At 35.6% G+C, this 21426-nt stretch overlaps 5 protein-coding genes across 14 annotated transcripts in view; 2 read left to right on the top strand and 3 right to left on the bottom strand.

Annotated features, from left to right (window-relative positions):
• Zip (myosin heavy chain 10) overlaps window positions 1-3210 on the bottom strand; it is a 35425-nt gene extending 32215 nt beyond the window's left edge. For 2 of the 5 annotated variants that reach the window (XM_070296182.1, XM_070296183.1), the window contains exon 1: window positions 2049-3206. In XM_070296182.1, coding sequence (XP_070152283.1) covers window positions 2049-2405 — 357 coding nt within the window. In that variant the 5' untranslated portion in view covers window positions 2406-3206. Of the gene's footprint in view, window positions 1-2048 lie in introns of all 5 variants that reach the window. The other 3 variants (XM_070296184.1, XM_070296185.1, XM_070296181.1) reach the window with 3 other exon arrangements.
• Window positions 3211-3225: 15 nt separating this feature from the next.
• On the top strand, window positions 3226-7281 carry LOC138933467 (L-allo-threonine aldolase). 3 transcript variants are annotated; one of them, XM_070296190.1, is made up of 5 exons: window positions 3226-3238; window positions 4873-4975; window positions 5258-5375; window positions 5811-5894; window positions 6330-7281. In XM_070296190.1, exons 2-5 carry the CDS (start codon window positions 4922-4924, stop codon window positions 7214-7216), a joined length of 1143 nt encoding a protein of 380 aa, XP_070152291.1. In that variant the 5' UTR covers window positions 3226-3238; window positions 4873-4921; the 3' UTR covers window positions 7217-7281. The 3 variants fall into 3 exon arrangements, with proteins under 3 accessions (XP_070152291.1, XP_070152289.1, XP_070152288.1); XM_070296188.1 differs by lacking the exon at window positions 3226-3238 and adding an exon at window positions 3718-4101 and having other exon boundaries at window positions 4754-4975; window positions 6330-7280; XM_070296187.1 differs by lacking the exon at window positions 3226-3238 and adding an exon at window positions 3719-4101 and having other exon boundaries at window positions 6330-7280.
• A 561-nt stretch (window positions 7282-7842) lies between these two features.
• On the bottom strand, window positions 7843-10589 carry Eif3d1 (eukaryotic translation initiation factor 3 subunit d1). Its single transcript, XM_070296173.1, has 3 exons — window positions 10357-10589; window positions 10232-10277; window positions 7843-9491 (listed from the first exon to the last, which is right to left on the bottom strand). Exons 1-3 carry the CDS (start codon window positions 10528-10530, stop codon window positions 8026-8028), a joined length of 1686 nt encoding a protein of 561 aa, XP_070152274.1. The 5' UTR covers window positions 10531-10589; the 3' UTR covers window positions 7843-8025.
• A 207-nt stretch (window positions 10590-10796) lies between these two features.
• LOC138933108 (ATP synthase-coupling factor 6, mitochondrial) lies at window positions 10797-12295 on the top strand. 3 transcript variants are annotated; one of them, XM_070295601.1, is made up of 4 exons: window positions 10797-10871; window positions 11299-11444; window positions 11732-11862; window positions 12018-12295. In XM_070295601.1, the coding sequence occupies exons 2-4, from the start codon at window positions 11305-11307 to the stop codon at window positions 12050-12052; spliced, it is 306 nt and encodes a 101-aa protein (XP_070151702.1). In that variant the 5' UTR covers window positions 10797-10871; window positions 11299-11304; the 3' UTR covers window positions 12053-12295. The 3 variants fall into 3 exon arrangements, with proteins under 3 accessions (XP_070151702.1, XP_070151701.1, XP_070151703.1); XM_070295600.1 differs by having other exon boundaries at window positions 10812-10903; XM_070295602.1 differs by having other exon boundaries at window positions 10819-10854.
• On the bottom strand, window positions 11737-21175 carry Dnapol-epsilon255 (DNA polymerase epsilon catalytic subunit 1). Of its 2 annotated transcripts, XM_070295598.1 has the most exons (18): window positions 20753-21175; window positions 20559-20679; window positions 20255-20473; window positions 19928-20154; window positions 19527-19767; window positions 19071-19387; window positions 18740-18986; window positions 18107-18659; window positions 17539-17980; window positions 17134-17371; window positions 14463-17063; window positions 14172-14335; window positions 13780-14068; window positions 13543-13629; window positions 13173-13438; window positions 12956-13088; window positions 12645-12856; window positions 11737-12567 (listed from the first exon to the last, which is right to left on the bottom strand). In XM_070295598.1, exons 1-18 carry the CDS (start codon window positions 20833-20835, stop codon window positions 12264-12266), a joined length of 6744 nt encoding a protein of 2247 aa, XP_070151699.1. In that variant the 5' UTR covers window positions 20836-21175; the 3' UTR covers window positions 11737-12263. The 2 variants fall into 2 exon arrangements, with proteins under 2 accessions (XP_070151699.1, XP_070151700.1); XM_070295599.1 differs by lacking the exons at window positions 19928-20154; window positions 20559-20679; window positions 20753-21175 and having other exon boundaries at window positions 20255-20342.
• Between the last annotated feature and the right edge of the window lie 251 nt (window positions 21176-21426).

The raw sequence follows: 21426 nt of genomic DNA, 5'->3' as shown, positions 1-21426 counted from the left end.
AACGCTGTCTCCGCTGTCGGTCGGAATAAGACAGCTACTCGATTTCTCGACGATGCCGAGAATGCTATTTTTCAAAACATGAATGGCCAACTCGCACGAGTCAATAATCGATAAAAAAAAAATAAATAAAAAAAAATAAATAATGTTCGAGAATATATAGATATGAGATTCCGGATCTCTCGATATTAATAAATTCTCGACGGCCGTCAGGCAAAACTGTCGTCATCAATTCTTGTTTCGACATCGTGCAGTTGCAACAATAATTACATTTCTATAATTGTACGATATTATCTGGGATACAAATGATTCTAGAAAAGTTTTCGAAAGTGAATATAGGTGGTCATTAGTGTCTTTTGAAATTAATATAAAATCATAAAAAAATAAATGTGTCCAATCAAAATATATTATCTCGATATCTTGAGATAATAAAAATCAATATCACTTGCGGATATAAAAAAAAATGATCTTGCACAGCTAATTCTTCGTTAATTATTCTTCTTAGAATTATTACAACAATTAATATCCTCAAGATAAAACTTTGAATAAGAAACGGAGATGTTTAGGAAATTTCCATTCTCTACCATCCTCCCTCCATCCAAGCTATATAAATGTGATATAGTTCTGTTCTACTTTCCAGCTATTGATCTACTTTTCCCATTCTTGTTCATCTTCGGATAACAAACAAGAAAGGGAAAAAAAAAAAATCCAGAACGATTCCAAATAACACCGGTATTCAATATGCGCGACGAACTGATTTAGCAGCTGATGAGGAAAAAATACCGTTTTTGCATCGCGCGTTCGTGTACCGTCGCTTCGTAAATATTTTGAAACCGACGTTAGTGTCGCCACAATCACGTAAATTCCAATCGTAATTTTGCCGAATCCGGACGATTAATTTTCACGGCGTGCCATCGAATTAATAATGTGCCGACTCGAATTCGAAGTCGAGCTCGCGGACGCGGTGACTCACCGCGACATCACGACGAACATATTTAATCCCGCAATGCCCGTTTAGCTCTGGGGAGAAGAAACGTCTTCGGCTACATTATTTCGAAAATCGCTGGGAAAGTTTCCGAGCCGATGATTGGCACTTAATGAATTAGCTTTAATTGTGTTTGTCGCTTCTCATTCATCCTATTCTTTTTTACCTTTTTTTTCCCAAATTTTCTTATTTATTTACATCTTTCATCGAAGACAAAATTCGAGAAAGAATACGAAAACTTTTATGTTACGCTTGTTATTTCTTTCAGTAGTTACAGTCCTTGTAAATACGACACGAGGAAAAATATTTAGAGGCAATTCCGTTATAACCAGTTTCTCGCAAACATGGATCGATAATTTAGCGTGAATGAATATTTCCTCGATGTTCCCCTAATGTTTTAGTTTTGAAAAAAAGGTAAGTAAGAAGGTACAGTTCGAACCCAGGTTAAAGTTAACCGACATTGGAGAAACCGGTCCTTGGAGATTCGTTCGATGGAAAAGACGGGACGCATCTGGCATTTGCACCTGCATTAAATCGACCCTCAATCCTTATTACCGTTAAACATTGATAATTGGTAAAGTACGATAGAGACAACTATTTATGTACAGTGAAAGGAGAATTGGATCATTCGATTGAGATATCAAATAATTTTCAATCATTGCAATCTCTTTCTACGTTTTTTCTCATTTTCCTTCCTCGAAATGAGAGGGTAAATCGAATTCATTTTCAGATTCACATTCTCCTACAATGAATCTTCAACTTTGATTCTTAGACATTCAAAGTTTCTCGTGACGCATATTTCCAGTTTTATAATTTAAATTTACGAGTTTCACATTCTCTTTCTCTTGTAGAGCGATGGGTTTTCGCACCTTCTTGAAACGCAGAAACTAAACGACCTACGATATAGATTGAAAATCAAATTAAAAAGCATAGACTCGTACAAAAAGATTTAAAATACCACTTGTAAAGACTCATCGTACAATGGACCGTGAATGAATCCTACGATCCTTCGAAGCCAGGGGATATAATAGCGAGGATATAGAGAGACATTAATGAGAGCACTCACGTAAATCAGTCCGGAGTAGTATCGGTCTTTAAGGTTATGAAGAACGGAGGCTTCGTTGAGACAGGTAAGCTCCGCCATGTCCTCGACCTTGTCGAACTTGGGCGGATTCATCTTCTGTATGTCGTCCTTCGCGACGAGCACGCGCTTGCCGGTCTCCGCGATCTCCACTTCGACCTCGTCGCCGCGCTCGCCCTTGATACCAGCGGCGACGAAGCCCTGGGTCTCGTGCGGCACCCATACCAGCTTCTTCTGGGTCCATTCCGCTTGGGTGGCCGGGTCGTTGAAGTTGTTCCTGTCCACCGACAAGAAACGCAGCTCCGGATCGGACCGGTCTACCCTCGAATCCACGTCCGCCATTTTTGTTTAGCGAGCGCGCACACGACGCGGTAAAGCTGCTGTTGCTGCTACTGCTGTTGCTCGACTCCTTGTTCTCTCTCTCTCTCTCTCTTTCTCTCTCACGCCTCTCTTCTCTTTCCCGGTGCCGTAGCCGTGTACTCACCGATAACTACTCGCGTACTCGAAATAACGTTACTCGCATACGCGACACGATTGACTCGGGGCAGAGTCTAACCGAGTCCAACAACAACGACGACGACGACGACGGCGGCAGCCGCTACTAGCTGTCGCCACGATGCGCAACCGACGACGAGTGCGCGGATACCACCACCACACCGCTATCACCACTGCTGCCACACTACCACACTACCACTATTACCACCACCACTGCCGCGACTGTAACGGACGGACTCGCCCTCCTCGCGAACGAACGAGCGAGCGAGTGAGCGAGAGTCTCGGTCCGGTTAGCTGCTTCTCGTCTTCCTCGAGACTCGAGATCGGTATCGCGACGAGAGATCGTGGCCAAAATACACGGCGGGATAGGGTGAAGAGAGAATTGGCGTTTCTCTCTCTCTCTCTCTCTCTCTCTCTTGTATGCACTTTCGCGTAGAGTCGCGATCACCTTGTCTCTTCTCCTATTTTTCTCTCGCTCCTCTTTAACGCACGCCTCGAACGCGCCGATCACAACTGTCACCAACCGTCATCGGACACCTGCAGCCGCCCCGCGCCACGTTCTCGAATCCTCACCTTTCTCGAGCGTCCTGCTCGCGCTCGCACCCGATCCGCGCCGTTCCTCTCGCTTATTCTCGAGTAACCGGAAACTAGGGATATTGCGGATAATCGCAAAGTTCAGGGTATCGATTCTGTAATTTTCGAGTGAGGGTGAAAATTATAAAAATGGATGAACTTATTAGATTTGGGCAAATGAAATTATAAATTTTCTAGTAAATTCGCTTGTTTTTATAATTTTCACCCTCGCTTGAATTACAAAATCGATACCCAGATCGAATGCAGTTCGATACTTAGAGCGGTTCGCGACCATAGACTGCGTTTGTCTTGATGCGCCACGCGCTGCGAAAGGATTCATTTGGATACTACCAATCATATTGGCAAATGCCTAGGATCTGAACGATTGACCAATCGAGGCAAAGATATCTTTATCCTGATTGGCCAATCGAACGCTTTCAGCATTTGTAACGTCAAGACGAACGCAGAGGAAGAAATTTTTCCCTAAGAACTCTCTTGCGCATGCGCAAGTAAATTGTCATTGAACATATGACCGATTTTGAACAGATTCGTGAAAAAATACTATACAGATTGTTTGTGAAAGTCCATAAATTATCAAAATTTTTTTGTAACAATTAATGTATCCGAAGATAATTTGGGGAGATAAAAAAGATACAAATTATGTAAAAATGCAAATAAAGTTCCATCTCCCACTTCTGGCATTTCAACGTCGAACGCGTTGCATATATCCAGATACATGCTCTAGATGTCTAGATTTTAGACACATGCTCCGTGATCTTCTTGAAAGTTTATCATCCCAAAGTGTTTATCATGCTTGCGGAAATTTTAAAAAATATATAAACCGATTATACAGGGTGGTCCATTTAAAGTGTTACAGATGAATATAGTTTTGAAACTATTAAATAATACAAAAATATGTTTTAGACAAAAGTTGCTTGGATAAATAGATTGGGGACAACGCAATATCGCAGTACGTAGTTTAGTTATCATTTTTAAGGTCATTTCAAGATCAAGCCATTTTTTTTTTTTTTTTTTTTTTTTAATGGATTGGTATACTTTTTTTGTTGTCAGCATCATCAAGAACCTTTCAACATTTTTACCTATTTATAATATTCACATGCTTTTTGATATCGAGATTACTAATACAGCAAATACTCGATCGAGAAAACTTTTTTGTTTTTTGATATTATAAAAATATATGCACACACACACAAAAAAACAAAATTTATTATACTGCCAATTTATCCAGTAGATGACTTATCGTAAAAAATATATATATATATATAAGATGTTTGATATTGACCGTATATCCTCTCGTGTGTAGGTAAAGCAAGTGAAACCGAGGAGAAAAGTTCTTCATTTTACGATTTATCTAATAATTATTAAGATATTAATAATTATTACATAATTAATTTTAATTAATTTTTTATTAATTAATTAATTTTAAAAAATCGACCAACTCGCGCGAAATGGTAAAGGATTTTTCTTCTCGGTTTCACTTGCTTTATTTGCACACGAGAGATGATATGATCAATATTAAAAACTTTGTATATATATATATATATATTTTTTTTTTGTTAACTGGAACAATCAACAATGATATACACTGATATTGATATCAGTGATATTCACCGATATCCACCGATATCCACTGATATTAAGATACTGGAAGTTTCTAATATAATTAATAAAGAAAATGAAGCTAATATATATAAATGTTTATCAAATGATTTACTGCCAGTCAGGAAAGTAAGTTTGCTGCATATTGCACGTGTTAATACGTCAACGGTATGTCTTACGGCGGAATAAACGAGGGCATTTATGATTACGCGAAGGAAAAAGATGTAAGTAAAAGAGAAAGATCAAAGCAAAATTTTAATATCTGAAAATATTAAATTTTTATTGTAAACTGTATGTAAACTTTCTGTAAATATTTTCAAATAATATCTCATAAATATTTCAAGAATTTGTGTCTAATAATGTAATATTTCCAAGTAATATTTGTAAAAGAAGTTTTTTTTTTTTTTTTCTAAAAGTTTTCTGTGGACAAAGAAGTAGCTAAATTTCATTCAAGTATCGTTTTGTAAGAACTGTTATGAAATGAGTTAAGTGTATGATTATACTAGGCTATTATCGTTGATTTACGAAGCGACACGCTCACAAAACCAACGGCGGCAATGAGGAGGGCTATGTTTGAGGCAGAAGTGGGGGATGACGTTTACGAAGAAGATCCTACGGTAAAAGGTAATTAAAAAAAGAATATTCCTTGCGACACGAAAAGATCTCAGGCTAGATTCAAATTAAGAGAGATCTGTAATTTTCGAAATAATTATTACAAATTATAAAATGATCTAAACTGACTTTATACGGTGAACGAATACGATTATATACAATTCAGATAGCATTTTAAATTGAAAACAATAATATCCAATAAATCACGTGTCAATATATAATCGAATAAATATATTCGCTATTTCCTTATATTGAAAATTATTTTACTCATATTCCACTATGCAATCAATTAAAATTTATCTTCATTTTTCTTTATCTTATTCTTATCTTCTACACACAAGAATGATTCCCTCGCCAGTTTCAATTATTCTCGATTTTTTGAACAGCCTATATATTCTAAGTGCGAAATTTTAACAATATTAATCAAACAGTTTTATTATTTTCTAGAATTACAGAAAAAAGCAGCGGCGTTGCTTGGAAAAGAAGATGCGCTTTTTGTTAGCTCTGGTACTATGGGAAATTTGATTGCTGGTAAAAACTGATAGACAACTTTTGTACATTTCTTCGCGATTTTCTTAAACCGATATATCAAGAGATTAACCAAAATCATCATTATATATTTAATATAATTTACTTGTCACGAAGGAAGCAACTTCTCTTAGCTAATAGGAAAATGGCTTCTATTTTTATTAAAATTCTAAATAAACACAAATAATTTTAATGAAATAAATTGCCAACACAGGCAACAAATTAGATGTTTAAACATATATGTATTTTATAGAAAATTATAACCGATTTGTAAAAAACGCGGAACTTTTATGCATTTATTTATGCTTCAACCGATTGAAATCATTTAAATAAAAATAAATGAAAATAAATGAAAATTTATAAATTTAAATATAAGGTTGGAAAAAGCCAAGCGCATTTTGTTAAGAAAAATATGCTCATCTGTATCTCCTTTCCCAGTTATGAATCACTGCAACGTACGCGGCAGCGAAGCTTACTGCGGAGACGAATCGCACGTGTTTCTTCATGAACAGGCTGCTGCGGCGCAGGTAGCTGGTGTGAGTCTTCATACCCTGCCGAACAACGACGATGGCACATTTGATCTAAAGAAACTCGACAGGACGATTCGCACGGATCGCATACACGAACCGATCTCGAAATTGATCCTCGTCGAAAACACAATCAACGGTAAAATAATACCTCAATCGTGGGTCGAGGAGTTGATAGTGATGGCGAGGAAGCATAATCTTAGGATGCATTTGGATGGGGCGCGATTGTGGAACGCCTCGGTCGCATCGGGGATCTCGGTGAAGGAATTAGCCGCTCCTTTCGACTCAGTTACTTTTTGCCTAAGCAAGGGATTAGGCGCTCCCGTGGGATCCGTGCTCTGCGGAAGCAAGAGTTTCATCGCTGACGCAAGAAGAAGGCGCAAAGTACTGGGTGGCGCGATGAGACAGGTCGGCATAATCGCCGCAGCCGGACTCGTCGCTCTGGAAGAAACGGTACCGCGATTAGCGGAGGATCACAGAAGAGCATTATCGATCGCACAGGCGATCAATCATTTGAATTCCAAAATATTTAGCATAAATATGAAAACTATGCACACCAATATGATATTTATAAACGTGAATGTCGATAATGGCGTTTCTGCTGTAACTTTCATGAAGAGGCTCCATCAAGTAAACAATCTCGATAAAGATGACAAGATCATAATCAGATGCTTGGCTTTGACGGAAACTTTGATCAGATTAGTACTTTATTACGATATTGATGATTCGATGGTAGATGCTGCCATACGTAAATTAAGATACGTCATTAAACAATTGGATCCTCAAGTAGAGATTTGAATTTCTTCACAATTTTTCTAAAAAACGCCAATGAATAGAGATAATTCTCTAAATGTATATAATAAATAAAATAAATAAAAATATATATAATTTAAATTTCCAAAATATTTAAATAATAAACTACTTATTTATATCATAATTCAATGTTTATAAGAATATTATGAAAAAAATACAAATATGCTTTGTTTAATTTAATGAAACTTTATTATTTAAATATTTTGATTATTGCCAAATAGAAAAATGCCAAACACAAAAACTATTTTTCTCAATAATGTAGTGTTATTCCAAATAATTCTATCAAATGTTTTTCGATAAAATTTTGTGATTATTCGAATGGTATATATTTTTTTGACAAATATTCTTTCTTGATACTAGCAGCATGCATATTTTTCTCAAAATTTGATAAATACGAAATTGATACAAAATTTTTTTCTACAATTTTGAAATCTTTCTTTATGGTAGTGTTACATATATAGTAAATTTTCGTTATGTTGAATAAATATTAAACAATTATATATATAAATCTTGAAATATACTGTAAATAAATTATATAAATTATATATATCTATTGGAAAAAAAAAAAAAAAAAAAAAAAAAAAAAATCTGAAGTAAGAAATTTAATTAATGTTAATTTGATTAAGATTTAAATAATAAAACTCCGCATTAAATATATCAATATGTGCTTAAATCTCCTCATTTATTTCTTTTGTAAGAATACTCTTCTGTACTTCTACAAAGATTCGGGTAAAAGCGCCGATCAATCGTACGATTATTAATTAATGACAAGCGTATAATTAGCGTTGTTGCTGTTAACTTTGAAATGCGTCATTAACAGGCTCATCGTCTTCCTCATCCTCTTCACCCTCGCTCTCGAAGGTATTATCAGGAATATCATATAACCGAATCATAGGTTTATTCGGATCCTTCATTATCAAATATTTGCCGTCCTTCTGTTTCATGCAAATGTCAATGATACATCTCAAAATACCCCATGCATTATCCATGTTCAGGTTGATCTGCGTCGCAAATTCGTTCGGTTTGTACTGCTGCGTACCGAGAATTACGTGCTTGCTAGAATCCCGTACTATAGCGCGCGACACGTATCCAAATTTCAGCTGATCCGAACCAGCGAGTAACGCCTGAACCGTCCACTTGGCGAGTTTGCAAGCATTGTTGCGTAATTCATTGGCCAAAACCGCGCCGCGCTGCGTATCCAACTTCTGACGCCACTCGACTCCATTAGCCAGTTTTGAATCCCATTCGTTCAATGCCTTGATCGTTAGAAATTGATTCTCGTTGTTGGGGCCTTGCATCACGGCGTCGTGCTCGCATCGGGCGACGAGCACGATGCCGTTATTGAGATCCCATTTGCGATAACGATAAGCCACGCTTGCCACATCGCTCTCTTCTTCCTCCGAAATGAACGGATTGCCTTCCTCGAACTTGTAGCGCGGCTCGTTCGACTTGAGCACTTGCTGCGAGAAATTGTGATTAATGAAAGTCGCCTCGAGGGCGAGATTCCTCGGCGAATTCAACGAGTTGCCGTCATCCTGTGGTGGCTCAACGCTGGTTTCGTTTACAGTCAACAGATCAAACTCGGTGTTGTCACGCTTATCGAAGAATAGCTTGTCGCCGATCTTCTCGATGACAATGTCCCACGAATAATTGCTGCGCGTGCAACACATGATAGTGGCCAGAATCGCGTCGGTGGCATAAACGTTGCCCTCCGTTTTCGATAACTTACGGACGATAGGATCGTCAGTAGTCGTGACCGTATGGAAGATACGATCGATTCTCTGAAGCGGTTTTTCGCTCTTGACATTTACGCGGTCATACGTCTTGTCATAATACTCGAGTGAGCCGCAGCACAATATATCCTCGCCATCTTTCACACTGGGCAACGAGAGCTTGGCCAATCGCGGGAAGTCCATCTCCTCGATGGTAATCCAATCGGGTCGCACTGTCACGGAAGCATCTCGAATCTTGATGGGCGGCTGATTCTTGTGATTACGCAGACCTTGCTGTCTACCCCAGCGCTTTGTTTGTCCCTTACGTTCCCGTTCCCGCAACTTGAGTTTCCCTAGCTGTTGCATTTGACTCAACCCACCGCGTTGACCGCCACGACCACGTAAGTTGCGCTGGTTATGACGGAAACGGCCACGTTGGTATGGCGGTTTCTGCACGCGTGTGGTATCCACCAAGTGGAAAGTGGTCTCGTCTTCATCGTGGTAATAAGCATATTGACTGCCAGAACCAAATTGCGATGTATATTTATCTGAAAGATATGCCATTTATACATACATGCAACCATAATACATCATGTATTAATTTCCCATATATAACATAAAGAAGATAATGCAAAGTAATACTTTTATTGTTACATACAAGTTTTATGATCTATTTTTTATGAATAAACTAGATTAGACTGATATGCAGATATATTAAGTTGATAAACATTTTGCTCAAGAAAAGATCTTTATAATATTCTTATAATCCTTTAATGCAATATAATATCAATAAAATAGAAAGTTACAAGAATACATATCTTCAGATAAAACAAAAATGGATCTAATACACCTATTAAAAAGCTCAAATAATTGTATAACCACTGACGATATCCTTTTATATGACAGCGCATCTTGAATATTGCAAATATAATTTAAGAGATTAAGTTATATTATGATACTTATCAAAAACGATTATGTATCATTATTCAATCGTATACATATCTTGCATACTTTACAACATTCAATCTTGTATTTAAATAAAATATAAAAAAGAATTGTAACAATTATAATGTGATATAGTACATCGAACATGATATACATCTGTCAAATCTTTCATCCCAGAATTCACAATCTTGTTTAAATTTAATCATATAAAAGAGAGAGAGAGAGAGAGAGTCTTTCATTGTTAATCAAATACAACATATGCAACGCAAAAAATGCCAGGGAGACTGTCTCAAATCCTTGAGGTTAAGCGAACCTCAATCAGAAAAAAAGACGAGATACGTACTTGGGAACTTTTTGTCCTGGAAAGCCGGCGTCGTCCAGTCGGAGATCTACAACAACAAGAGACGTAAATGAGATTGTTTATAATGAAAAAGATAACGAGACCTGAATACGTTCGCACATGCTCACCTTGCCCAACCTGTCGCCCTTCGAAAATGGCTGATAAGGAATGTCCTTAAATTGATCCGGTAGCTCGCACGGGCCCCAGCCGTCCGGATTGTGCTGGATCGCCGGCGCAAGGAAATGCGCCACCTCCTCCTTCGGAGCGGGATCGTCCAACACCACTACGTCCACTTCCGTCATATCGTTATTCGATCGAATTTGTCGTGCAACGACACACAAGCCACTCGATGCGACACGACACGACAGAGATCTTCCGCTACCGGAAATCCTGCCCGCGACATCTTGTCGCAGCGGCAGTACTGTCAACCTTTTCTTTTTAAAAAGTCCTAGCAAATGTCGAAATTATTCTTGGACAATAATAGAAAATTACATTCATCGGAGCGTTTTATCGACCAATCAGAATAAAGAGAGGCAAGATTTGTGCATCTAGGATCTTTATGTTCTCTAGTTCTATTTGTAATAATCTTGTGTGTAGTCGAGAAGAAAATTCGTTGACTCGTATCTGTAGGTGTTAAAAAAAAGTAATTATTTATCGATACATACTATATTAATGGTATGAAATCTTTATAGCATTGTATTATCGCAGTTCATTTATTTGAGTTCAGTTTGTATTTCATTGATGCATTTAAATTCAACTCATTCTAAAAACGAATCTAACCTTAATAAATGTCACTTTGCATTCATTACGTAAGAAAGATTTAATAAATGATTGATTTTTATCAACATTCTAACTAAATTCGATATTTATTGTGGAATAGACAATTTGACAATGCTTCTATTCATACTTATAATAAGGATATTATTTCAGTAGTTTGTACTTGTGTAAAGAGAAAAAATTATTGATAATTAAAGATATATATATATATATATATATATATATATATATATATCTGTGTGTGTAAATCCTTTGAAAAAAGAAAAAAAAATTGTATATCATCTCTTTTTCAGACAACCATGTTGAGGTCACGTCTCGCTAGTTTGCCAAAAATTGTTAAGCGTGATATTAGTACTAATATCCCTGCATTGCAAAAAGCAACTGATCCCATACAACAGCTCTTTCTTGATAAACTTAGGGAGTACAAGTCGAAAAGCGGGTAAGTGCATATATTTTTGAGCTATTATATATAGTAATTTTAAAAATAAAATTAAGTTAAACAGATGAGAAAGAAGACAGAAGTGAGAAACATTTGATAATGAAATCAGTAAATTAGATTCAAATATTAATCCATTACATTAATGTAAATATTTAACTAATGCAATTATTTTTGTAATTATTGTTACATATTACATTATATAAAGAAAAAGAAAATTAAGTATATATCAAAATAGAAAATTATGTATATAAGTTTTATACTATAAAGAATTTTATTTTTAATTTAAGAAATGGAAAATTAGTTGATCCCAGTCCAGAAATAATAAGTGAACAACAGTCTGAACTAGAAAAACTAAATGTACAATACGGTGGTGGTAAAGGAGTAGACATGACACAATTTCCTCAGTTCAAATTCGATGGTATGTAATTTTGGTTTATATGTTCATTAAATAGGTATCTATTATATTTACATTCAAGAGTTATTATAAAAATAGTGCATTTTTACATAACTATTACATGGACATATATACATATAGTTAAAATGATGTAATAGGCATTACCCTTTCTATTTTAGAGCCACCTGTGGATGTTGGTCTTGACAAAAAGTGAATATGTTAATATGTATTATAGAATATATATGTATCGATGGTTGAACTATTAAATATTAAATAATTCATCGCAAAAATAAGTATACTATTAGAGCTGAATTATTCTTTTTTTTTTTTTGTCAACTTGAATAATTTATAGCAAGTAAAAAAATTAAAAAGATTTTTTTTTAATTTAGTCATATAAAATGTAAAAACTATTGTTGACTTGATTTTTAACCAATAAAGAGTTTTGTGTTATTTACTATTTCTGTTAAAATATTCATTTTACATTTGCTGGCTATAGATTTGCATATATTTACAAACATTTTAACTTCATCACGTGCAATCAAGTTATCATACTCGCCTGAGCAAGAGCATAATATGTTCATATTTTCTCGCTTGATTTCCTTACATTTTTGACATTGTAGATCTTGCAATACATAACCCATACTTTTGCGGTTTAATTTATCAATTAATAAAAATTCTATTTCTGTATTGTCATAAGAAGTATCACAGATAGGACATTTCCACATATGTCTATAATAATAATAATAATAATAATAATATAAGGTTATCTTTATCTTAATTATGTTAATTGAGTATCTGACATTTACCTGTTATTTTCAATTGTGTAATTTGTATCTCTGCAGAGATCAACATCTCTCGTGTGATTACACGCTTTGCATATAACTTCTGGTAAGATGAGAGAAATACATGGTTCCTTCCAATCAACATTATCGCTATGACTGCCGACTCCGATCAGTCGTAATAGATTCGTCTTCAAGTTATAAACCTCATGTTCCAATTCTTTGTCCAGAGATAAAACCTGTAATTTTAAAAAATAGACAATTTCTAATTTTTCAAACAATCATCTTGATTGTTTGAGAAACAAGATTTAATAAGTGTACAACAATAATATTGTTACCTTACATACTGCTTTGATTAATTCAAGGGCAGGATTAATCTTTATACTTTCTTTTCCATTCATGTCCAGATTAGGATACTCTTCAAGAGTTAACATTTTCTCAGGTAAATTCTGATGTATCTTTTGCGTTATTCTGAAAACAGTAAATTAGAATTATTAGTCTGCTTAGTTAGATTTTATTACAAAAATTGTGTAAAATACATAAATTTATACACACTTGAACAATCTTTGAGACATTTCGCCTGATATCAATTTTTTCGCGTATTCGGCTGTATTTTCCAATGCACCTAAACCAAGTGGTGCTATAAAGGACTGACTTTGACTGTATCTTCTTCTAGGCCTTCCAGTATTATTAGTTTCGTTTTCAATCATACATCGATATATCATGTTTATATATCCTGCTATTACAGCATTGAAACTTGCTTGACAGCCTGATTCCTTAGGTAAGCATTCCATCAAGCTCCAACTCATGATTATTTGAGGCTAAATAAAAATAATTCAATTACAAATAAATAATCCGACAATACAATATCATTAAATAAGAAATATATCAGTGCAATTTTTTAAAATATTTATATAGTATTTACCGTATCATTATCATCCTCATTTTCGGTACTCTCATTGTCTCTTGTATCATCTTTTGATAGCTGCCCTTTAATACCAGCATGATTGTGCTGTTCAATAAATTAGATATAATTGAATTTATTATTATGATAATTACAATAAGATTATTATGAGAATTATAATAAGTGGTGAATATAATGAAATCTAATTCAAATGAATTTTAGAATAAAATCAATATTAGTTTCATACAAATAGCATACCAAATCAAGCCATATCAGATATTCCCAGCATTGGTCATATGTAATTTCAATACTATGGAATAATTCCTTGTTTCGTATGGTTTGAACAACAAATTCCATATAGCCTAAAGCATCGACCACAGATCTCTTTTTCGTGCACACGATAATTTTATTAAAGTTTGCAAATACTATAATACAGCCTAATGTTCTGAATTCTGCTATCAATTGTATGTATAATTTTTTCATATAAGTGTGCAGAGTACGGCGTAGAGCAGGATCATAAAGCAAAGCACTCGAAGATCTTAGCCATCTGGAATCGCACAAATATATAAGCGTATATGCATACATTTATATAACAGAAAATAGTATTCATATAATCAACAATATATCAAATAGCATAAAAAAAAGCATACCGATAAAAGTGAATCAGCTGATAGTCCGCGAATACATTCTTATAAACAGAGACTTCAATCAACCATGCGTTTACCATGCTTCGCAACGTTTTAAACGCCGAATTGCAAAGGGTGATTTCATCGTAGCTGGGGATAATCGCAGCAGCATCACCCGTTGCCATATCCTATAGAATATCCAAATATAGTTACAATATTGCGAATCAAAGAGAACACACGTACTGCAAAAGTTCTTGAAAGATTCTATCTCGTTAATTAAAACGTAACGAGTTTGAGGAGATACGTGTCGCTGACCTGAACGGACGGACGTTGTTGATTATGAAACGCCACAAAGGTACTGGTTCCGTCTATGTCATGAATATGATGGTACTGCAACAACGCGTTGACCGCTAGACTTTCCACATCTAGCTGGACGCAAACGCTGGAATACGTGCCCGGATTGTTTGCAGCGCAATTCGAGCTTTCCTCGAAATCTGTCAGTAATCTATTGTCGTCGTTCTCGCTGCCACCTAAATCGGGTTTCTCCGTGGGTGAACACCACAGGACGAAGTTATTTCTATGCAAGTGTCTGGCGTAGAATAGATCTGCGCCAAAGAGAGTAGGATCCGCGGGTATGTTGCCGATCGGCGCATGAAAGAAACGACATTGTTCTGCCATTAGCTCGACGATCTGTTGATTTTTCAAGTAATGCCTGATCATCATCTTCGCGCCTATCTTCTGCCATTCTAGTGTGCCATACAGATTTTCCACATCACGTACATGTGTGTTCACGAGAGGAAATTCATTGAGCAGCGGCATCTCAGTAGTCAATACCGTCCTATCAAGGGCAGTTTGATTGATGATGATCGTAGCACTATGACCTTCGTTTTTATACGTCGTCAAAGCCGCTTGCAATGTACGGTACACTTGTTGAAAGTTTGTTTCGACTTGAACCACAAATTGCATAGTTTTAGGCAGTCTGTTTAAGTTGTCCTCACCGATCTTCTCCAATATTTCTTTACGTTCGTGCGTATACAATGTACTCAAGTTTGACAGCTGATTGGAAGCAGCGACCGAATCTAAGATGAATATGTGACCTCGTTTGCTGGCGCTTAAAAATAAACCCCACAGTGCTCTTTGATGATTCGAACTCCAATGATGATATAGGAATATATAATTAATTGATTCGGTTTGCTTGAGATAAGGCTGAAAGGCGATGCTCTTGAATTCTAACTGATCCAATGTGAAAGTATCGGCTCCGTCTGCCATTTTACGCGCGGCACGTGGATCGACCATGCACACGCATCCCAACTGCAATATAGCCCGAAACTCTAACGACATTTGCGTCTCGTAAATCCCTTCAATTTCTGGTTTACTCAAATCCTCCAGGAGCTCCCGGCTATGCTCTTGAAATAGAGATTCCGGCAAAGAGTATCGATACAAGTTATACACCGGGCGAGAACGTGGTAACGATTTGAAACTCTTCTTCCAGAGTTCGTTTGGTCCCGGATCCGGTCTTGCTTTACGGGTGTTTACGTAAAATACGCGGGGTACTACGAGACGCACTTGATGCAGCTGCGTATCAATCAGTATCCATAATCGAAACATGCCAGGTTCGCCTGTCTCTGACAATTGAATAATTTGCCAAGGAGTTTCCAATAATTTCCTTTGAGCACGTCTTAAGAAGCCAGTTATAGTAGATGTATTCGTGTTTCGTATAACTCCCCAAGTGATTCCATCATTCTCATCTGTCTTGCTTCTCTTCTGTCGATGTTGATGCCTTTGTTTCGCCTGATAAGCCCATTTTTTCTTATGAAATTCCAACCATTTCATCTTCTCCTCTTTTGTTTTTCCCATAGGAGGAGGTGAACCTAAAGCTTCTTTCCAACTTTTGGCCGTGATCACTTCATCCTCCTCTATATGCTGTCGTTTCCTTTTGTTAACGACAGAGACTGACAAATTCTTGAAACTAGTTGATGGTCCTGCGAGATCCTCGATATCACGAGGTTCTTCAACGCTGTCGGCAGTCTGTTCAGAACTCATAGTCTTAGCTGCTACACTAAATATGTCTGTAATCTTTCTTTGACGATCAGACGTGTTCTTTTCCATTACTTTCTTATGTAACCAAGGCGGATGCTGTACTCGCGGAACTGGATTAGACAAGCCTTGCATCGCCGCTGGTATAGTGATTATTTTTTGGATAGCACTCCCCAGTCGTTCGATATAATAATTCCAATCCAGGATGTCCCTTATGTCGTCACTATACAAAGTTGGATCTTTCAACCATTTTTTCAGATAATGTCTACGGACAGCCGGTTCCGATTGAAAGATGGCCAACGGTATCGCGCGTTCGGTAACTGGTGCGCTTTGCGGTTTATTCGCTATAATATATCTACATGCTAACCCCGCATCTTTAACCATCTCGTCCCCCAAGAATTCAGCTAATCTTTTCGCTGTAGAAATTGACGTGGACTTTTGCGCACCGTATTCTTCTAGTTTACGTGACATAGACTTGTTCTCGGATATGAGCTCGAATAATTCAGAATCGGGCATATTCGCACACTTACTATAGAGTAAATCGAGCCAATAATCTGCGTCCTTTGCGACCGAGGCGTAACATTCTTCCAACGTGTTACCCTTTAAGAAAGATTCAAAAACTGAGGCTTGAAAAATTTTGATGAGTTGCAACTCTCCTCTTCTCTTTACTTCGAATCCTTTTAATTCAGCCAGCGAACCGTCGAAATTAAAAACCGCATATCGTTTCTTCAACTTTTTTCCTTCTTCCTTGGCAGCGGGCAACACCATGGCTAGATATGGGCCGTCAACTTCAAAAAATATCGAATTCTCATTTCTGATTTCGTATGTTAAATTATCTTTATCCACAAGCTCATGATATACTTCATTGGTAAATTGATCCTGTATAAAAGACCGATATTGATTAAAAGAAAGAGAAATAATCACAATTTTTCTATTCAGTTATACCTACTTTCACCATGAAATTGAGAACCGCATTTGGATAAGAGATCGTAAATTTCGGCTTCTTTTCGTATGTAGTGTGAACTACAATAGAATCTGGGAAAGATGCAGGTAATATGCACCATATACCATCAGTATCCAGTTCCAATGGACGACCGATCTGTTCTATAATCTCTCTAGCTTTCATAATAATATGGGCTCCTGTGTAACATACAATGCCACCCATTTCCATGCTATGCCATCGTGCCCTGCAACATAAAACAAGTAATTAAAATTTTAGCTTGATTAAAGAAAAATAATAATAATAACAACTTGACGAAATGTAATAAAATTGGTAAAAAATATAGAGTGCAACATTATATATAAAATATTTTAACTTAATATTATATATTTTAACTTTCTCTTTCTCTCCTACCCCTTTCTCATGACGTAGCCATAGAAAGAATTCAGGATACATTTATGAGCGAGTTGAAGAGAATCGTATAAAACTTCTCTATTCTTGGCAGATTTTATCTCAGCCGCATCTTCTTTCACGATTGCCGCTGCTACTTGTCGCTTAGCAACTTTAGTCAACGCTTTATATTCATATCTTCTGTCTCTGAATGCTCTCACAGTATCTACATAAAACGAATTCTCTTTTTGACAGATTGTCTGTGTTCTCTCTTCCATTCTGGTAATTTTGACTTTTTTATAAGCCTTTTTGCAATATTCGGTAAGCCTATTCTTTTGAAATGTAGCTTGTTCTTTTATGGTTAATTCGTGAAAAGCTCTCTTGGAACCACCAGGGAATTGTGGTGGAAATCTTTCAGTCTCCAGTTGTTGTTTTATTCTTTGATATTCACCCAGACTTGCAGCCACTGAAATTTGCCAATTATAAACGTTCGAGTTATACGTTTCTCAAATTAAGAGAAAAACAGGTAATAATCTTGAAAATAACAAATGTAGAAATGTTTTATACAGTAATATTTTATACTCAAACTTACAATATTCGCCTCTCCACATCCATTTCATTTTTCTTTGGCAAAGAGCGTCAGGTTTGTTATAGTCACACACTGCGCAATCCATTTCGTTTACTATCGCAGAGGGTTGCAATCTATTAGTCAAAATAATGTTCGGATACATAGCGCCAACATCTAAGTGATAAATCACAGGATTTTCTAATCTCAAAGGTTGATCTCGAAGCTCTTCCAATTTTCCTATAACTTCATCTACTATCTCATCAAAATTTGTAACCATTTCAATAGGTACTTTTTCCTCTTCTTGTATCGTATGTTTTAAAGCATTCTTTACCCCACTGATTAATTCATTAACGGCATTTGGAATAATTTTAAAACGACAGGGAATATCAGCTCTGAAAACACCAGACTCCAAGGCTTCCACATGTCCACCCACATAAGTTTCTTGATCTAATAAATGCCCATCTTTTGTTAGTTTATTTAATTCGGTTTCTTGTTTGTTAGGAAATATAATGTTAGCTTTAAAAGCCTCTACCATAAGAAGTGATTCGCACAGTGTACCAGATCCCTTTCTGAGCACCTAAAGATAAATCGAATTACAAATTATTTTTTTAGCAAAATCGTATATTACACATCAATCGCAATATATATTTTCCTTACTTCATCGGGTTCCATAGGAATAATAGTGCATAATGCAAATATGAATGGATGAATGTACTTTTGGTAGAGATAAAATGTTGCTACAGCATCGGAAACGGAATAATTTGCGAGTACTTCCGGTTCTTCCGATGCTAATCTGCACATTTCTTCTGGATCGAGTTCCACCGGATCATATCTCAACTTAGCTTTAGCAACAGCTTTTAAATTTTGAGAACCCACTGGGAGATAAGAATCACGTCTCACCCAACTTTAAGCACAAAAAATATTTCATGATAAAAATATTTTCAGTAAAATATACATTGTATAATAATAGATTTTTCAGAATATTTACCATAAGCAATCCATATGCATAGCAGCTCTATTGACGTAAACTCCCTCACGATTTTTAGAGAAACCAATTTTTTCTTTCATATCCATGTTATGTACAGCCGCTCGTGTTTCAACAAATGGCCAATCGAAAAAATCACCATTGTATGTTACAAATATATGCGGTCTTATTTCATTAATATGATCAAAAAATCTTGCTATTGTTGCTTTTTCATTAGGCTCATTAAATATTGTGAATGGACCTTCAAATTCTGGTTTTGGTGTGTACTCAAAATTTCGTATATCTGCTGACACTAGTTCTCTATTTGTTATCAAATATCCCTAGAACAAAAATATTTCATACAAATTATTTTCAAAAACAAGAGAAGAAAAATTAATTTACACATATTTTTTTTTTATTTGAAAAAAGAATTGAATAACTTGTAAAGGTTATTTATTTTATTCGTACAAAATATATTACCTGCCCATCTATCATATACGATATCATCATAATCTGATCTATATTGGCATCTGGAAATTTTAATGGCAACTTTGTAGTTTCGATATCATATGCCAATACAATAGGCTCGGGTGGTTCAATCATATCCTTTTTTCGCAAAATTATAGGTAGTTCACTTCCTCTGGTTTTTACAGAATACCAAGTTCCACAAAAGATGTTAGCATCTATAGATACTCGAACATGATGAGGTACATCATATTCTCTGTACACAAAGAATCAAATTTAAATTATATAACGACAAAATTTTGACAAAAATTTTAAGAAACAAAATAAATTAGAAATATCAACAAAAATCAAAAGAAATTAAAAAATAATTATTGAAAAAAAGAGAAAAGAAACAGAAAGAATATACATGTAGCTACCTAATATCAAGAATATTGTCCATGTGATCTAAAGTTTGCTTATTATTATCTTGTTCATTTGGCTGCAATGTAGTTGCTAGCATGTCTGTATAGTAAGTGTTACTTTTCTCCCGTTCTTTATTAACTTTAACAACACGCATAATATCTCGCTTAACTTTTGTTAAATCAACAGTATTTGCAAAAGAAAGTTTCAAATATTTTTGTTTTAAACCAATCAAATGATTAGCCTAAAATTCAAAAAGAGAAACAAATGAAAGAAACAAAATTACATTTTTTTTAAAAGAAAAGTATTCCTCCAATTATGCATTGATTAAATATACATCTTACTAAATCAAGATCTTCCTTGTAAGTAGTTTCAATTTTTGTCAAAAGTCCCATGTACTTTTTAGATAAAAACGTAGAAACTTCATGGAAGGTATCTTTACGACATAAAATGTAAAAATATGGCGAATATGGCAATGACACTTTAAATCTGGTAGCATCTTCCTCTATGAAATAATAATCTACGCCACTTAGTAGACGCTTATCATCTTCTACAATTTCAGTCTATGCAAAGAAACATTAAAATGAATATTTTATCATAATTAAGCATAAGATTATATATTTTTTTTTTTTTTTCAAATTTTCCTACCGCATGCATATTAAGCAGAAATCCTATTCTCTCTTTCGAGTCAGTGACTCTACGAAATCCATACGCAGTGTCGATTTTAATATCCTCTTTGATTTCAAGCAATCTTCCTAATGCATTTTCTCTGAAATGTTTAAAGATTAAAGAAAAATGTAATCAAATAAACATGCGCGATACAATTTAAAAGATCATTATACCCCGAATTGTTGGCCTCTTGATTTGGATTTTTGTTATTCGCCTTAGGAGGTCGAACAGCTCCTGTGTTTTGCAAAGTTTCCATTTCGAAAATATACAACGAATCAATAAAATTGATACTTGTTTAACAATATACTGAATAAATAGTAATAAACAAGTAATAACATTAATAAAAATTTTAGAAGCTGCGAACAGCTGTTTGCAATATGTTTATACAGATTGTTATTGTTGCTCCTCTACTGGTCGCAGCCCGCCTTTTTCCGTACAATCCGATATCTGATATACACCGATAGTCGCGAATGTAAAATCTTGCGATTGGTAGATTCTGATTGGTAGATTGTAGCGTATTGTCAATGAGAACAATCTCTAACACGAGCTGACGTTTCGTGAATTCTAGATAGAAATAAAACAAGAACTGTCTAATGTCTCTCTCTCTCTCTCTCTCTCTCTCTCTCTCTCTCTCTCTCTCTCTCTCTCTCTTAAAAATATAGTTTTTATAATTTTTCTGAGCATAGTTTGTATCGCCGGAACTTTTATCGCTAACGAGATACGCGTCGAATAAATATCAATTCCCATTATTCCCAACGCAAGACAACCAATCACGTGGCTCGTCTATACAACGCCATAGTTCGTGACAATCGGTCGCCATCTGCCGGAACTATCTCATATACAGCAC

The sequence above is a fragment of the Polyergus mexicanus genome, unplaced genomic scaffold (assembly GCF_030449975.1).
Source record: "Polyergus mexicanus isolate NDT 795.1 unplaced genomic scaffold, iyPolMexi1.0 SCAF_5, whole genome shotgun sequence".
Taxonomy (NCBI): Eukaryota; Metazoa; Arthropoda; class Insecta; order Hymenoptera; family Formicidae; genus Polyergus; species Polyergus mexicanus.
The sequence above is the reverse complement of the archived record's forward strand: the minus strand, read 5'-3'. Positions and strand labels throughout refer to the sequence as shown.

What these genes read in the sequence shown, in the direction of transcription:
- LOC138933467 (XM_070296190.1), top strand. Translation starts at nt 4,922, where the DNA reads ATGTCTTACGGCGGAATAAACGAGGGCATTTATGATTACGCGAAGGAA. An exon ending in ATTACGCGAAGGAAAAAGAT is followed by an intron (nt 4,976 to 5,257) that starts GTAAGTAAAAGA and finishes TGATTATACTAG; the next exon opens with GCTATTATCGTTGATTTACG. An exon ending in AGAAGATCCTACGGTAAAAG is followed by an intron (nt 5,376 to 5,810) that starts GTAATTAAAAAA and finishes ATTATTTTCTAG; the next exon opens with AATTACAGAAAAAAGCAGCG.
- Eif3d1 (XM_070296173.1), bottom strand. Translation starts at nt 10,530, where the DNA reads ATGACGGAAGTGGACGTAGTGGTGTTGGACGATCCCGCTCCGAAGGAG. An exon ending in AGGGCGACAGGTTGGGCAAG is followed by an intron (nt 10,278 to 10,356) that starts GTGAGCATGTGC and finishes TTGTTGTTGTAG; the next exon opens with ATCTCCGACTGGACGACGCC. An exon ending in CCAGGACAAAAAGTTCCCAA is followed by an intron (nt 9,492 to 10,231) that starts GTACGTATCTCG and finishes CATATCTTTCAG; the next exon opens with ATAAATATACATCGCAATTT.
- LOC138933108 (XM_070295600.1), top strand. An exon ending in GAGTACAAGTCGAAAAGCGG is followed by an intron (nt 11,445 to 11,731) that starts GTAAGTGCATAT and finishes TTTTAATTTAAG; the next exon opens with AAATGGAAAATTAGTTGATC. An exon ending in TCCTCAGTTCAAATTCGATG is followed by an intron (nt 11,863 to 12,017) that starts GTATGTAATTTT and finishes TTTCTATTTTAG; the next exon opens with AGCCACCTGTGGATGTTGGT.
- Dnapol-epsilon255 (XM_070295598.1), bottom strand. Translation starts at nt 20,835, where the DNA reads ATGGAAACTTTGCAAAACACAGGAGCTGTTCGACCTCCTAAGGCGAAT. An exon ending in TTCCTATGGAACCCGATGAA is followed by an intron (nt 18,660 to 18,739) that starts GTAAGGAAAATA and finishes ATTTATCTTTAG; the next exon opens with GTGCTCAGAAAGGGATCTGG. An exon ending in TAATCAAAGCAGTATGTAAG is followed by an intron (nt 12,857 to 12,955) that starts GTAACAATATTA and finishes TTAAAATTACAG; the next exon opens with GTTTTATCTCTGGACAAAGA.